Raw genomic sequence first — 16,266 nt, 5'->3', positions numbered from 1 at the left:
TAAATCCAGCATTAAAGTGAGATAAATGCTTACTAGAAAGCAGCATAATCTATGTCTGCACCTCCATCCATAGACTTTAATAAGCAGCTATAAACTGACCTCTGGGTGAGCTGGTAGTCCATCTGGTCTTAAAAAGACAGATTTTAGCAGTATTTTCAGAGTAAATGAGGAGTTCAGAAGTCTGGGTGGTAGAAGTGACTCATAAGTGTTAAAAGAAACAGATTTCTCTGAGAAGTTTTTTACGCAAATAGATTTTTCGTGGTGAAGATGATTTGAACTCTATTGACACCTATTTTGGGAATATTTTCTTGTACTATTGCTTTATGCAAAGTTCAGTGAAGTGACAGCACCCATGTAAGAAAGTTATTTAAACAAAAACAAAAAAAAACGCCAGATAAGAAAATCTATTTTATATTAAGTTATCACAACAAGTCTAAAATACAGAGGTTAAATAAAATAGGGGAAAATAACATCCAGAAATCCTTGTTAAAAACATTATAAAATAAACAACTTGCTGCGGAGAGTTTCATTTATTCCGACTTAGTATAAAAAAAATTAGAATTTTATCTTTAAAACCCCGCAAGAGCATCAGTGCGCAACCCTTCCTGTGCTGACAGGGCCTGCAGAGCCATGTTCACTTCTCCTGAATTCACTGGTCACGAGAGAAGAAATGAGTCATTATCTTATGCTCCTGGGTGATCTTGGCACAGACGATGGACGACGATATTTGGCAAAACCACAGAAGTATTGTCCAAATCATGAATGCTAGGCAATGCTATGCGTCCATAAATCACTAAGCGTGGATGTTGTGGAGATGACACTTGTGTTTCCAGCTACACAAATACCACTGGTACATGACATTTGATCTGTGTACTCTTCACCCTTCTATTGGACAAGATGAATGCAGCAGCCAAAAACTGACACATGCAGGAGGGTATGTACCAAGTAACCACAAGTCTTGCCCTTCACATGTGTTCAGTCAGACCTCGGAAGAGTCCAGTTTTGTCCAAGTCTAAGGAAGCAGAGTCAAGCGCTCAAGGAAGATACGTAGACTCCTGATTAGTTGAGTAGTACTGGGGAGGGGTACATAGAATCTATGTCCCCCCAGTTCCATTTCTCATGTTCTATGGTGCCTCACACCTCGCTCTCAGTGGAAGGTAAGTGTCTTCCCCTCCAGCCGGTATCTGGTAAGGAGACTCTTCGTTCAGGGCTGGGTGGAAGAGTGACACTGCCCGTCTCAGACTGCTCTTCTTGAAGCAGTTGTTGTGTTTCTGTCAGGTCAAGAGAGGCCGTGCTCGCTTGTAAGGAGACAGTGTCGGTCTTGATGCACACATGGTCCCGGAGAATGCTGCCTCGAGATGGCTTCACCTGCTTGAGATCGTCCCACTCGTTCTCATCCCCAGAGAGTAAGCCAAAGCCCTCCAAGATTCGGATTTTCTCTTTGGTAAATCCATTGTCAGGGAGAGCCTGCAAAAATGAAAAAGATGGAGAATGGCTGAGAAGGAAGACAAAGCACAGTCCTTTTTGTAGAAGATGAGGCAGCCATGGTATAATGTGAAATGATGCATCAACTTCACCAATGTCTTATACCAACCTTGGACCAGGCACAGATAGATTTCCTAATTATACAATGCTATCCACAGTGCTACAACCCACCCAATATTACGGTCTTCCACTTTTCCAAGGCACTATAGTTTGCCAACTATTTAAAGCCGGCCACATGCATTAGTTAGCGGTCAGCCAACTTTTTGAACCCCTCTATACACACACACTCAATTTACAAGCAAGGAAGAAAGTGGGGTGTAAATTACTGCCTGACCATCCAGCTGCAGCTCATCTCCCAGTCAACAGAAGTATCAGGCTGCTAAAATCCAAACATAACCTCATTCATAAACCAAACCTCCTGCTCCTTTCTTCAGGTCATTTCTTGTGCTGCTCCATTTCTTTGGTATGTATTACCCAGGACGAGAACCTGATCTCTTAGGTCACTTTCCCCCGTGTTGCATGCACTTTGTATGAAAGGCTGACACGCTGTACAAAACATGCAGTTCTACTTTTTAGTAGCCTCATAAGATTCTGCGTCTAGCCTTCATTCCAAAAACTTAAAGGGAACCTGTGACCAGAAATAAAGCTGTTAACCTGCAGCTTAACTGTTATTATGCTGCCCGAAACCTGCACGCAGCTGGGAAAAAAAACTTTATTCTACCCGCAAGCATTCTGTTTCAGTCATGGGGTGGTGGCGGTTCAGTCACTGCTAGTTCAGAGTATAGAGCGGCTATTGTAAAGCGCAAGACCGTCCCAGACTGACTGAGGCTGGCTGTCAGTCAGAGCCTGGGGCACGGTAACAGCGGCCACTCTGTATACTCAGAGCCAGCAGTGACTAAACCGACGTGAATGCTGGCAGGGAGCACAGGCAGTTTGGTCAGCTAATGAGCTGAGAGTGTCTATATTTGGACCCCAAGAATCTAATATTGATGACCTATCCTAAAACCTAGGTGTGTGCTAGTAAGTTGGCGAGGAAAAAAAAAAACCAAAACATAACTCAAGCAATAAGAGAAAACAATCAAAAACTTCAATATAAAACGTAGAAGACTGTGTTATAACATAATCTACAACAAATGATACAGGGTAAAAGGAAACTAAAAAAAAAATCTTGTACGATAAAGTTAAAAAAAATCCAGATTTCTTTATCTGCAGTGTTTAGAAGACAGAATTCACTTTATACTGACCATGAAGAGTAACTGGCCATTCCCCCAGCCTGAACTGATACAGGCCTCCATATGCATTAAAATCTATATTGGCAGGAGTAGGAAGCTGATGTACATGAGGGCCTCCTGACTTTTCCCCAACAGATGTCAGTATATAGATGGGTCCGGGCTTACTGAATTTAAAAGGCCTACTGTTTTCTTCTAAGGAACATTCAGGTGGGGGGGGGGAATTAGGAAAGATAGCAAATCAGCTGAACAAACTGCTAAGAGAGGCTCCACATTGCGAAATATTGTTACACACCTGTTCTGGGTCTGGGCTCTGCTCCCTACACCCCAGTCTGCTAAACTTTGCTGTGCTCAATGTGAGACTTTGTAAGTTGTCCGGTGTGCTCCCATGTGTTGATCTTTCTAGGCCTGTATAAGGCCTCCTAAGACACACACCTGTGTCTTGGTTTTAAGACTTTCTAGAAAGACTGTCTGTGCACAATTCCTGTCTTCAGTGCCCAGGATGTCTCCTGGCTGCCTGTGGTTACCAGTCACTCAGTTACCCATCTGCGGCTTTCAGTACCACCGCTAACAGCCCGTGGTCTCCAGGACATCTCATGTCGGTCTGCAGTTTCCAGCATCATGGTTCTCTGTCTGCAGTCTCCAGGACGTTTCTTGTCGGCATGTAACTTCCATGGTATTGAGACTTTCCATTTACTCCAGAGTTCTGTCTTCTACTGGTTCCTGGTCATCTAGCTGTCTGCCACTTCCATAGTATGGAGACATTCTAGTTACATCGGAGTTCTGTTTGCAGTCTTCAGGACGTCACCCGTCTACCGAAGGCCTTCGGTACCTCTGCTGTCTTGTCTGCCTCACCCATCTGGTGCACGAACAGCGTGCCCACCCGGACCTTGTGCTTAGAGGATCCACCTCACCTACTAAGCCCCTTTGTGTGAGAAATATATGCTATGTGGATCCTTCCTTCTTTCATAGCAAAAGGAAACTATTAACACCAGTGTGATCTGCAGGTCTTTGTGATATATGGCTGCTAGTTTCTATAGAATTTCTCATAGCATCTTATCGTAATTTAATATTGTTAGATTAAACTAAAAGAAAAAGAAAACAAACAGACCATGATAGCTGCAAGATAAATTCTATGATGGTCAACTCCTCCTCTCACTTAGATAGTGCTCGATAAGGGGGCAAATAATGTGTTAGTTACAGAGCATGCCCACACGGTTAAAGCAATGGTTTCCAGACATACCTCAGCTCAGAGAAGAGCATTACCAGTTACTACATAGATGCACAATAGAGGGCTGTACTAAGGAGTCATGCCATTCATAATGTGAACCCCAATACACACGAATCCTTCATAAATCTGATAAACAAGTCTACAAAAGCTAAAACCAATGTAAAGAGTCAACCGCGTGCAGCAGCCACCAATACCTGCAGGTAGCAGAAGACCTCAGAAGAGGAAAGGAGAGAGACTTTCAGAGGGAGAAGAGTGCTGCGGGGGATGAGATGGGCAACATAGAAAAGGTCAGATGCATACTTGTAAGTTAACAAATGGCAAAGTGACCCTATGGATCCATCATTTCAGGACGCCCTTTATTTAATGCTCACCTCCTTGCGATGCCGTTGCAGGTGACAAGCTACTGGCCGGTGCACGGCCTCAATCTTCACCTCCTGGGTGGACGTGCGGTAGGATGGGTTGCTGTAGGTCAATGTTCCCATTGCCGGGTCTGACAGCTTTGCCCGACGATGCCTTGGAAAAAAAGAAATGTGTATGAAATCCTCACATTTGGAAATTAAATGCATTTGCATTTTAAACACAGGATCTTTATGGGCCACATGGACAGTTGGCAGATGCTTCTCCTATCCATCCTAACCTTTCAGTCTCTACATATGAGCTACCATTACATAGAGTCCATACAGGATTAGCCTGCAGCCCACTCCAGGTTTTGCATTAGACCGCTGACCCTACATATCATTGTCCCTCTGAATCAGACAACTATAAGAGACAGAGTATAAAAGCACCATGAATCCAGCTGTATATGTACCCCGTCCTCATCACCCCTTTAAACCTATGCGCTCACCTGTAAATCAGCAGAGCACAGATCAGAAGAAGCAGGCACAAAAGAGACAGCGATCCAGCAATTATGTGAGGTACACGCAGTTTATCTCCTGGGTTCATAGGAAAAATTTCAATAAGGACATATTTTATCATACATGTAAATATGTACATTGCTATGGCCTAGGCCCTCCCCGTACCTGCACTGGCTGGGATCGCTCCATTGTGGGTGCACAGTCCTTTTGTTGCCTTTACATCTGAGCAACTGTAAGATAAATGTGACAAATAAGGATTGATGGAGTACTGAAACCTTTAATCACCTTATTAAAATCATCTGCCATAAATCACACCATACTCCTACCTTCCCGCTGTCACCCCAGGTGTACTGTCTGCTCCTTCACCCTGGATGTTAGGACTGGAAGGGCCAGAGATCTTCTCGCTAATGTTTGTTGGATGCGGAGGTGATGGTAGAAATCCAGGAGCTGAAAAATAAAATGGAAATTATTATTTGACACCAAAATAGGAAGTCAGTATATACATGAGACACCCAAGAACTCAGAAATTGGGGTCTAGTTTTTAAGTGGGTTTACATAAGAGTTCAATTATAAAAGGCAAGATTGTGGATTTATCACACTGCAATTGAAACCCATCATGATCTTGAGGTCAAGTCGTGGGTGATTGTGTCAGAAGCATCTGACATTGTCCAATAGTATCAGCAATGTTTGGACTATGTAGGGGCATGTCTCTAGAATAAGGAAAATGTAAGTGTCCATTTGTCAAGTTATTCATTCATTTTTTGAGAGGAACAGAAACGCCAAAATGCAGAGTTCAAAGAAATGATCTTCTATATAATGTGCAATAAAAGGGTTTACTAAAATTGACGTGTTCGGAAAGATGAAGGGTTTTCAAATACATCCAGACCTCAGACATGAATGGGGGTCTTGTCCCTTATCAAAGCAAACTATCCAAAGATCTCTTCCGGGCCACCATTAACACAGCTATTCCTGTATCTCGGCATTATGTCGATAGATCACTCACGGAAAGTATCCTTTGGCATTGTAGCTCCCCTGAATTCAGCTCCGGTCAGTCAACGTAACTCCGAAACAACAAAATAAAGCCTAAATTGTACAATGAGCTTTTCAGCCATACTGCTGGGGGTCTCAATGACAGGTCACAAGAGGTTTTAACAGCACTTTAGTAGGAAGCTGGGTACTCACTGGTGGAGCAGACCTCGTTCGCCAGGTCATCTGGACAGGCACACACAAAGTCATAACTTCGAGCAAAGCAAAGATGGGAGCAACCCCCATTATTGACGCCACACAGGTTGCTGCCTGCACGACGGAGAAAGGGATGTGCTTAGTTTACAACTAGTTTCAGTAAAGTAAGTGCAAGAGTTGGCCCGTCTCCTACCTGTCTGTCTTAATGGAGACACCACAATAATATCCATTAATCCTTCCATGTTACCCAAAACGCTTTCTGGGATTTTTCCAGAGTATTTGTCCACCCTCTGAATAGACTTTGTCTGCCAATCAGTCCAGTAGATCCAGCGGCCCTCCTGTTTGGCAAAATCAATAAGAAAATAAAATCGTTGGATAAAAAAAAAAAAACTGACAAAAAAAAAAACCTCATCAAATATTCCTTGTGCTCATTTTGATGTGAGGATTACCCAAAATGTTTACCTGAGTGAGCGCGAATGGGTGAGACACCTGGTTGATGAGCACCTGGCGGGTTTTGCCATTCAGATCAGCATTCTCTATGCGATCCAAGTGAGCATCCACCCAAAAAATTCTGGAAAAAAAATTCATAGGCAAATACTTGAATGTCAAATCTATCTATGACATACGAGAAGCTTTTAATTAACCTATGCGGTTTTTGATGACTACTGACCTACGGGTGTCATAGTCCAAAGTCAGTCCATTGGGCCACCCAAGATCTGTATTAATGAGGACTTTGCGATCAGAACCATCCAAGTGAGACCTCTCAATTTTGGCAACATGACCCCAGTCGGTCCAGAATAGATAGCTGCAAGAGAGAAATTCAGTTAAACAATGTATTCTACAGGAGGTCATCAGCCAACAAGGAGTAAATCTAGAGAGTGGACATATTCTCACCCTTTTCTTGGAAACACAGCAATGGCTCGAGGCTCGTCTAGGCTGTTGTTGATCAGAACTTTCCGGTATCTTCCGTCTAGACGTGCCACCTCGATGGTGTTAGCGCCAGTGTCTGTCCAATATAGGTTTCTTGCTACCCAATCCACAGCCAAACCATCTGTAGTCTTCAGGCCCTCACCAATAATTGTCTCCATACCATTTCCATCAAGGTCCACTCTCCTAATGGGGCAAATGTAAATATTCAGCACAAAGCAAAACAAAGGCAAAGCTTATTTATTTTCAGGCTTGGCGGCATAGAGTTGGCAAATGAACCTCAGGCCGGGAAAAAAAAAAAAAAGCGCTCCTGCTTCTTTTCCAGAAGCAGCTCGGCTTTGTCGTTAGCCATTGTAATCCAGATGGAGAATAGTAGTACTTTCCTTGTTTTGCTCTTTCCGTCTCCGGGTACAGAACCACAAAGCAGCAAGTTAATAACGGTTAATTACTGACGCTTCTCTAAATAGCTCCAGAGGTACGGTAGGTACATCGTGATGATTGCAAAAAAAAATAGTAACCAGGTCAGAAATTTTTGCAATAGTCACAAGGTCGCTAGCAGAGAAAATGATTTCTGGCTGTAATCATGGAGCCGGGTTCAGAATGATGCTGCACGTGGTTTGGACAACATGAATCAACTGTGCATGGTTGACCTTTCTCTTCAGACAGAGCCCTGTTTTGGGATCAGTGAGGGTCCCAAAGGTTGGCCCCCATGTGGTTAGCAACTTGAGACAACCTTTGAGGAGCAATAAAGAATAGCAATGGTATTTTTTTTTTTTTTTTACTATTTTAAAGTAATTGGCGCTAATCAAACAGCCATCTGACCATCGTTAAAGGAGTGCAGTTGAAAACTGGTCCAGCGATATTTCGTTTGTCATGGGTCTGGTTTCTCCAACCCACGTCAGGCCGACCACTCCTGAAGAAGTGGGTCATTTGGGTGAATGATTGACCATCTGATACAAGGACAGGCTGGGTCAGTGGCTTGTATAAAGGGGGTGCTGAATGTGAGGACCAATCTCAGGAGTACTGAGATGAACATCCTACGAGATTATTCACTGAATTCTTGCAAGATTAACTGCTAAAGATATTGATATAAGAGAAAAAACCAAAGTCCACCCTATCTCAGCACCTGATTACATCCAGGAAGACATCTGTGTAGTAGATTTTGCCTTCTACGCTGTCATAATCCAAGGAGATTACATTGTTCAGTTCTTTAATGGGAACATAGACATCGGTGTAATCATCGGTGTCCAGAGAGATACGACGAATGGAATCACGGCTGGAGAAGAGCAGGTAGGTATCGGGAGACGGGTCGCACGTTCTGCCATCATCCTTCAGCAGAATGCCCGTGGGACAGGCACAGGAGTAACTCACAGGGTTTGGCAGGCAGAGGTGGGAGCACCCACCATTTTTATTCCCACACTTGTTGTATCCTATAAAAAAAATAAATAGGGAGAAATGAGGCGCCACACACAAAATAAAGATGACGGATGACCATGATGTACTCTAAAGAGCTAGAAGTCTGCAACTAACCTAAAGCATGAGTGCGGTCCACTGCTTGTATGTCCATCAGCCCTGGCAGATTGTCTCTGACCACAATAACATTTGCTCCAGTGTCTTTATCTGCCCTTTGGATTTTGCGTGTCTGCCAGTCTGTCCAATAAATATGAGCCCCAAGGAGCGTTAAGCCATATGGATGCTGGACTGGAGACACCAAGATCCGTCGGTTCCTTCCCATCAGATCAGACACCTCTATCCTCTGAACAAAAAAAAAAAAAAAAAGCATTTAGGAATGAGGATAGGATAGAAGACACCTATACAGCGATTGTGAATACTTCCATAATGGCAATTGTTTAAGGGGTTGTCCACACCTGGAGACATCTTTATTAGGTGCTACAGCTTGCTAAACACTATAAGGTGTTAAATGAGGCATGTGCCGACTACAGTCTCAGATGTATTTTAAAAGGTTCTATTAAGAAGCTCAGATGAGACTATGCGGCACGTGATCGCAGGTATATAAATTACCATTAGGATTCGACAAGCAGCAGCGCTTGGAGAAGATTTCATCTAGAGTGGCAACTCTTAAACAACATAATTATGGTAATATGCCTAAAAAGCAGCCTACTGACACTGACTCCACATACCTCTGTATGCGCATCAGCCCACAAAAGTTGAGAACCGGCTTTGTCCACTGCCAGTCCATTGGGCCAACCCAAGTTCATATTGATCAACAGTTTACGGTCGGAACCATCCATTCCTGCTCTTTCCAACTTGGCATTCTCTCCCCAGTCTGACCAGTACATATATCTACCAGAAAAAAGAATAAATGTAAAACAATTATGGGGTACCGTTCCCCAGTTTTGAGAGATTAAAAAAAATGTAAGAAGATTGCATTTTTTTTTTGTTTCCTTACCCCATCTCATGATACAACGCAATTGCTCGTGGGCTTCCAAGATTTTGCCAGACAAGCACCTTCCTCATGGAGCCATCCAAATTTCCCACTTCGATCCTATTAGTTCCAGTGTCTGTCCAGTATATTTTGCGACCTATGGCATCCACCGCGAGACCATCTGTGGTTACCAGACCTGGGATATAAGAAACTTTCCATTATTATGAGTGGATGAAATTATTAGTTGAATGTATTTTTAGGCACACTATTTAAACACATGCGACTCGGTGGTTCATTACCAGTGGTCATTATATCTTGGTGATTAGATCCATCAAGTGCGGCTCTGCTAATTTTACGAAGAGTACTGTCCGCCCAATACGCCAACCCTGCAAACAGAAAGGATCCTAAGCAAAGTAGATCACTCATATTTCGACTAATTTCCATTATCCTATTATCCATGGATATCCTCTTGGATAACTCACCATCAACAGGATCCACCCCAACAGCTATTGTATTCTTCATGGTCACATTTATGGGAAGCACAACATCGGCAAAATACGGAATATCCAGAGAAACAGAGCGGATGTCGGTCCTCCTGGCAAAAATGAGAAACCGGTCCATGCCTGAAAATATATGTGATAGGAGAAATGGTTTAAAAACATAATATCCTATGGGATACATTGCCCAAAAATGAAGCCAAGAGTTGTAATTCACCTGATGAACAGGTTCTGCCGTCTGCTTGCAGGTTTACGCCAGTGGGACAGGCACAGCTGTGGCCTTTTGGGTGTGGAGAGAGGAGGCAGATATGGCTGCAGCCTCCATTGTCTATGGAGCAAGCTGAGTGAACTATGGAAAAAAAAAATCCAAGTTATGTCCCACATTATGTTCTGATGCATAAGATGTAGTCACCAACTTAGGCCCCATCCCCAGGTCATAATCTAATTTCTCCATCCAATACACATTGGCTGATTTCATGACAAGCCAATGAAACTTTCATAAGAATATGGAAAACCAGACATTGCAGCGTTCAATACACAGCAGGACAAGAAAAGAGGTCGGTCCATCTCCCGACCTCCAGATGCGGAAGTGAGCGGCAACAGACAACCACTTGAATGAAAAATTAAGTTTATTTAAATTTGAGGCCAAAGAAGGGAAACCCAATACAGCTGATCATAGGTAAATCATACTTAGGGTTTATGAAGATTGCAGGGTCATCAAAAACTCAGACAAAACTGTGAATTTTAACTTTTGAATTAGGAAAAAAAAACAAAACATTACATATCAAAGTCAAGTCAGAAGTTTCGATCAACGAGTATCACAACGTTGAGACTTTCAAAGACTGATGAAACGCAAGGTCAGAAATGCTCGGTTGAGAGCAGTGTCTTTATGGCTATGTGTTTGGTTTCCCAATTTATAGAAAGGTTATATTTTCTATTAATCTGTACCCTGCTCGGTCTGCTCGCTAAGGAAAGCCGAGCAGAAACTAAGGAGCATGGACTTACATAAATCCGTACACTACTTGCTTAGCTCGCCAACACCCCAAACAAAATGGACAACTTGTTATGCCAGGTTCATGACCTAAGTGGGTTAAGCAGCACACAAGGTGCCTTTCTTTGGTGCCTTTAATTCCCGCACCAGAAGGCAGAATATTTGTAGACTTTTCCAACAAGCAATTAAACAGCACAAATATCTGTTGTCATTTTTTTTACCTTTGGGACGTTGGCGGTGGAACACGTGAATATCCATAAGATTCTCCAAATTCTCCCTCACAGTTTTCCGTTCCAGACCGCTCTTTCGATCTGCACTCTCAATGCTCTTAGATTGCCAGTCCGTCCAGTAAATTCGGTCTTCATATAGGGTCAGACCAAATGGGTGAGGAAGCTCTGTACCAATAAGGACCTAAAAAAAAAAACAACCCATCAATAATAACATTTCCGTCCGTGAAAAGCGTCTGTAAAGAAAGGCGCTCCAGCAACTACTCACCGTGCGGTCGGCACCATCGAGTTTTGCCGTTTCTATGGTTTTCATTCCGGCATCTGCCCAGTAAAGTCTCTCAGACTCATAATCAATTGCCAGTCCATTAGGCCAAGTAAGGTTGGAGGAGATTATGACCATACGTCCAGAAGCATCCATCCCGGCACGCTCGATCTTAGGATTGGCTCCCCAGTCGGTCCAGTACATGAACCTACGGTGGAGAATAGCTTGTATTTTTTAAAATAAAATACAGGCATCTTTACTCTTTGTGGGTTTACCTAAAATATTAAAACTGGATGCAAATAACAGGAAAAGTTCTCACCCCCCTATTGGATCCACCACGATATCCCTTGGTCGGTCCAGGTTCTCCCAGATGAGCACACTGCGCAGCGAGCCGTCCGTATTAGAAACCTCTATGCGGTCAGTCCCTGGATTAGACACACAAGATGCCACAAATGTGGGGGGCAGGACTGATCCTTTCAGAGCAAAACTAACATTTTGGAAAGTTGTAGACCAAATGCCACAATTACCGCAGCAGAATCGTATCGAGCGTCCGCACCACAATTTAGGAGTTCTAAACATTTTAGCTTCCTACTAATGTACTCAATGACAACTTTCAAAGACCTTTAGCAATAAAATAATTATCAGTACCTGCATCCGTCCAATATAGCTTCCGTGTCACCCAGTCTATAGCCAACCCAGCAGGACTTTCTAAGCTGGTCTCTATAACGACCTGGTGGAAAATAAATCATTAACGATTCATTATTTAATGTTGTAGCTTACAAGACAATAGGCAGACACTGGATTGTGAGCGTGCATTACAGCAAAATGCCTTTAATCTGTTATTTATGGGAGCTAATTAGTATCAAATGAGCAAATATCAAAGGATTAATCTAAAACTTTACTTCGTACAAGATCGTAATCTGTTAACTTTGCTTAAAGTAGTAGGTACAAATCTGTGCTGGAAGTGGACGAGCATCATTTCTGGATTAATGGTAGTGCAGAGGGCAATCCGTTCTACAGAATACAGTCTGCCTCCTCACCTCCTGGCTGCTGCCATCAGACTTTGCACAGTTGATGGAGTCCGAATTGGTGTCTGTCCAGTACATGTAGTCATTTGCAGAATCCCAGTCCAGTGCGACGGCGCTGCGTACATTGGATAGCGGGATGACAAAATCGGAAAAGTCACTCGTGTCGAAACTGATCCTCCGGATGTCCGTCCTTCGGGCAAAAAGCAGGAACTTGTCAAGACCTGATCGAAGGTCAAAGGTCATCATCTTAATTCTTCAGCTTCAAAATGGCATAAAGAGCAAATGCAGGAATTTGAGCTCATAGCTAAGGTGGGAACTAAACTACGGGATTCACATATTAGTGCACTAAATGATCTGCTTGGACCCTTCTTGGGATTTCTACAAGTGGATCACATTTACAAGTCTCTCTTGGCTATACAAAAGTCTACGTTCATCAAAATGCCATCACCCAACCCACGAGGATCCTACCCACAATGACTGGAGGACAGAGAATCTGGTGGGTAGGATGCAAGCCAAAATCAAATAAACTTAATATTCAGCATTAAAAGGGTATATAAGCCATCTAAAATACTAAAGCACAATTTTGGAAATACAGATTTGTGTATAGAACTCCTATGCAGATCTATGTTTCTCCATGGCAACAGACTACAAACGAACCCCAGGTTATTTAATTTTGCAGTCACACTCCTTTCCCCCTAGCCGCTACATCTTGCTAACATTTATTTAAAATGGACATAAGGAGGAAAATTTGACTATAGTATGTACTTTGTAAAGTTGATTAATTATTTAAATGCATTGGGGCCATAAGAATTGGTTGGAAATATTCATTAATATGTAGGGTATGCAACACGGCTAGAAATCAGAGCTTTCAACAATTCACGATTCTTCACGTAAACAGGGCACGGGGGTCATATATTTATTAATCATGTATACATTATAATAGTACTTACTTAATGCACAAGTCTTGGATCCGGTCTTTCGGAAGCCAGTGGGGCAAGCACAAGTAAAAGAGTTTCCGCTAGGTAAACACAAATGCGAGCAGCCCCCATTATCGGTACCGCAGCGGTTCTTCCCTGCGGGAAATCAAAGGAAATCAACCACTAACATAACAAATCTGGAAGAAAAAAAACAAAACATGAAGGATCCAGGCTAAATTTGCTCACCTGCAGGTTGCCTCTGTGGATGTAATGTGTGGATGTCCATAGGAAAGTGCAGCTTGCTCCGGATCACCTCTTGGTTCTTACCGGTGAACTTATTGGCGCTGTTTATACTTTTAGTGTGCCAGTCGGTCCAGTAAAGACTGTCCTCAAAAACGGTGATGGCAAACGGGTGCGGGAGACCTGCATAGCACAGGACGAATATGAGCAAGTGGACAAGTTGGGGGCCAATAGTTCAAAACAGAAACAAGATAATAATGCGCTTCCAACCTTGGTTAATTACAGCTTTGCGGTTGGACCCATCAAGATCTGCTCTTTCAATGACATGGTGTTTGGCATCAACCCAGTACATTCGTTTCCCAGCATAATCAATGGTCAGTCCATTAGGCCAGAAGAGATGAGTATCGGCGATCACGCTTCGGTTGGAGCCGTCCATGCTGGCATATTCAATACGTGGCGTATTACCCCAGTCTGTCCAGTAGATGGTGCTAAAGTAACAAATAAGCAGATTAAATGACAAAGTATTAAAATTCAGAAATTAAATAATGTGTGAATTATATGGCACATTGGGATCACTAAATACCACCCACATACCCTTCCATTGGGTTGAGAGCTATGGCTCGAGGCTTCTCCAGGTTGTTCCAGAGGATGACCCTGCGATGAGTCCCGTCTAGATTAGACACCTCAATACGAGATGTTCCCGAGTCCGTCCAGAACAACTTGTCATGGATCCAATCAATTGCCAGACCCCCTAAATGAGAAACAGAACCATGTATAAACTATATACAGTTAACTGTATAGGAGTGTATACAAGTGGTCACCAACTTCTCGGACCACAAGAAAGCTACAAGTATCTGAGATAAGCATTTGATCCATAGCTTCTCATGGACAGGCGTCTGAACAGTCGGGGCCCTGTCCGGCTCGGCTCTTATTCACATTGAGGTCGGCTGCCAATATGTGAGGTTTTAATACTAGAGACAGGATAAGACCCTCATGATTTTGTACACCCCGTTGTGGTGGGATAACTTTTCTGCTTTTTTAATCAAAATAGTGTTACCAAATCCCCCATGTTAGTGTGTTACTACTAATTACTTACTACAGGGTACATGCGCATTTTGTTTTTTATTTCTTCAGTTTCATATTAGATCTCACTACTGCTAAAATGCACATAAAAAAAAAAATGTTCTCCAGCAATTAAATCGAGGACATAAGAAGTTCCCTGACCCAATTAACATTCATTACAAAGTTTGCAGAACTCACCTGGACTCTCGAGCCCGGTGGACACCACCTCCTGCACATTGCTGCCATTCAGGTTGGCGCTCATGATACGATCCAGAGTGACATCAGACCAGAAGACTAATTCGTGTTGATGATGGAAATCCAAGGCAATGGCGTTCTCAAGATTATTAAGGAGAAGAGTATACTCAGAACGATGAGGCAGAACTTGGCGAATGTCAATCCTATTAGCAAATAGCAGAACTGGTTCTGGCCCTAAAGAAAGAAAAAACAATAGAGTCATGAGCACCAATGGCTGTCATTTCATGTGACTGGTCATAATATGTGGTCATGCGTGTATGTGAGGAATAACAGGATTTCTGGCAATTGTACGGCTTGGGGTCTGCAGAGAGGAAAGTGCAGAATACATCTCTAATTTTCAGTTGTCTCTGGGCTAATTGGTAATTAGTTGCTATGATGACTTCTATACACCGCCATAAGGGATTCCTGTCTTTGTAGCACATTTCCAGAAGCGGCATGTAAAACATTAAAGAGCAGTACTGAGCAGTGTGGCTGTGAATCCAGCTCTGACTGGAGAAACAAACACCAGACAGGAGCAGCTGAGTGTGTGTCTGTGCCCAGCTCCTTCCTCCACCACCTCAGACACCTGCAGCTCATAGGCCAAGATGAATTTTAGCAGTTGTTCAGAGTAAATGATGAGCTCCGGAGGCAGCGGGGTTTACAGATTAGGGGCAATGATCTTACCCAGAGCTTTGCAGCTACGTTTGTCGGGTCGCAGTTGGTATCCTGACTCACAGAAGCACTGGAAGCCGCCCTCTGTGTTGCTGCAGCCTTGGCTACAATATCCTTCCTCTGCACATTCATTTACATCTGTGTGGTACAGAAATACAACAATACAGCAAATTTTTTTTTTTTTTAATCTTTCACATTACAGGTAGATTATTATTTGCTATGAGTTCTATTTATTGCCAAGCTAAGAACAGGCTTGGATTAGGGTTTGTTTTCCCTGAGAGAGCGCCTCCTTGTCCATGAGCTTTTCTCTGGTATTGCAGTTAAGGCATGGGCAAGAGTGGTAGTGTCTAAAAAGGTGGTATGGGGAAAAAAAAAAAAAGTTTGATGATCGACTCATTCCACTATTTAGGGTTTCATCACAGCAGCGATCACACAGGCACTGCTGTATGTACAAGTGTCGCTGTGCCCGATAATGCAGCTCAATCATAAGTACGTGAATGGTCTGTAGAGAGCAAGGAAACCCCCGCAATCAGTTCCCTCAGATCAAACATTGCTAGCTGATTTTTAAGAGGAGACCATTCATAACTAAAAGGGCAATTCCCACCTAAACACGTTATTAACCCTTCACAGAGAGGTGTGGATCCTACTGCTGGGGACCTCACCACCGATCCACAGAACACGGCCTGGTGTCCCCCAGCTTTGGGGAGAGCAGGAGAAGCACTTTGTGGGACCCAGCAGTTATCACCTATCCATTGGATAGGATTAAAAAAAAATTATTATTTTTTTTTTAATTTTTTTTTTAAGGCTGGAATACACCTTCATGTCCACCTGTAACATTCTCC

General features: G+C 43.1%; 1 protein-coding gene across 1 annotated transcript in view; it reads right to left on the bottom strand.

The window, feature by feature from the left end:
* Positions 1 to 395: 395 nt before the first annotated feature.
* LRP4 (LDL receptor related protein 4) overlaps positions 396 to 16,266 on the bottom strand; it is a 70,044-nt gene continuing 54,173 nt past the window's right edge. Inside the window, exons 11-38 of the mRNA XM_077286841.1 lie at positions 15,437 to 15,562; positions 14,717 to 14,947; positions 14,051 to 14,207; positions 13,727 to 13,944; positions 13,463 to 13,639; positions 13,250 to 13,372; positions 12,312 to 12,520; positions 11,920 to 12,001; positions 11,591 to 11,696; positions 11,278 to 11,479; positions 11,004 to 11,193; positions 10,009 to 10,140; positions 9,777 to 9,917; positions 9,594 to 9,680; positions 9,319 to 9,490; positions 9,050 to 9,212; positions 8,439 to 8,664; positions 8,035 to 8,338; positions 6,876 to 7,094; positions 6,652 to 6,786; positions 6,444 to 6,552; positions 6,175 to 6,319; positions 5,982 to 6,095; positions 5,126 to 5,246; positions 4,965 to 5,029; positions 4,790 to 4,877; positions 4,317 to 4,458; positions 396 to 1,467 (exon numbers count right to left, since the gene is read on the bottom strand). Coding sequence (XP_077142956.1) covers positions 1,135 to 1,467; positions 4,317 to 4,458; positions 4,790 to 4,877; positions 4,965 to 5,029; positions 5,126 to 5,246; positions 5,982 to 6,095; positions 6,175 to 6,319; positions 6,444 to 6,552; positions 6,652 to 6,786; positions 6,876 to 7,094; positions 8,035 to 8,338; positions 8,439 to 8,664; positions 9,050 to 9,212; positions 9,319 to 9,490; positions 9,594 to 9,680; positions 9,777 to 9,917; positions 10,009 to 10,140; positions 11,004 to 11,193; positions 11,278 to 11,479; positions 11,591 to 11,696; positions 11,920 to 12,001; positions 12,312 to 12,520; positions 13,250 to 13,372; positions 13,463 to 13,639; positions 13,727 to 13,944; positions 14,051 to 14,207; positions 14,717 to 14,947; positions 15,437 to 15,562 — 4,517 coding nt within the window. The 3' untranslated portion in view covers positions 396 to 1,134. The remainder of the gene's footprint in view (positions 1,468 to 4,316; positions 4,459 to 4,789; positions 4,878 to 4,964; positions 5,030 to 5,125; positions 5,247 to 5,981; positions 6,096 to 6,174; positions 6,320 to 6,443; positions 6,553 to 6,651; positions 6,787 to 6,875; positions 7,095 to 8,034; positions 8,339 to 8,438; positions 8,665 to 9,049; positions 9,213 to 9,318; positions 9,491 to 9,593; positions 9,681 to 9,776; positions 9,918 to 10,008; positions 10,141 to 11,003; positions 11,194 to 11,277; positions 11,480 to 11,590; positions 11,697 to 11,919; positions 12,002 to 12,311; positions 12,521 to 13,249; positions 13,373 to 13,462; positions 13,640 to 13,726; positions 13,945 to 14,050; positions 14,208 to 14,716; positions 14,948 to 15,436; positions 15,563 to 16,266) is intronic.

Source organism: Ranitomeya variabilis, chromosome 2, assembly GCF_051348905.1.
Source record: "Ranitomeya variabilis isolate aRanVar5 chromosome 2, aRanVar5.hap1, whole genome shotgun sequence".
In the NCBI taxonomy this organism is placed as follows: domain Eukaryota; kingdom Metazoa; phylum Chordata; class Amphibia; order Anura; family Dendrobatidae; genus Ranitomeya; species Ranitomeya variabilis.
Note: the sequence above shows the minus strand (reverse complement) of the source record. Positions and strands in the feature narration are given on the sequence as shown.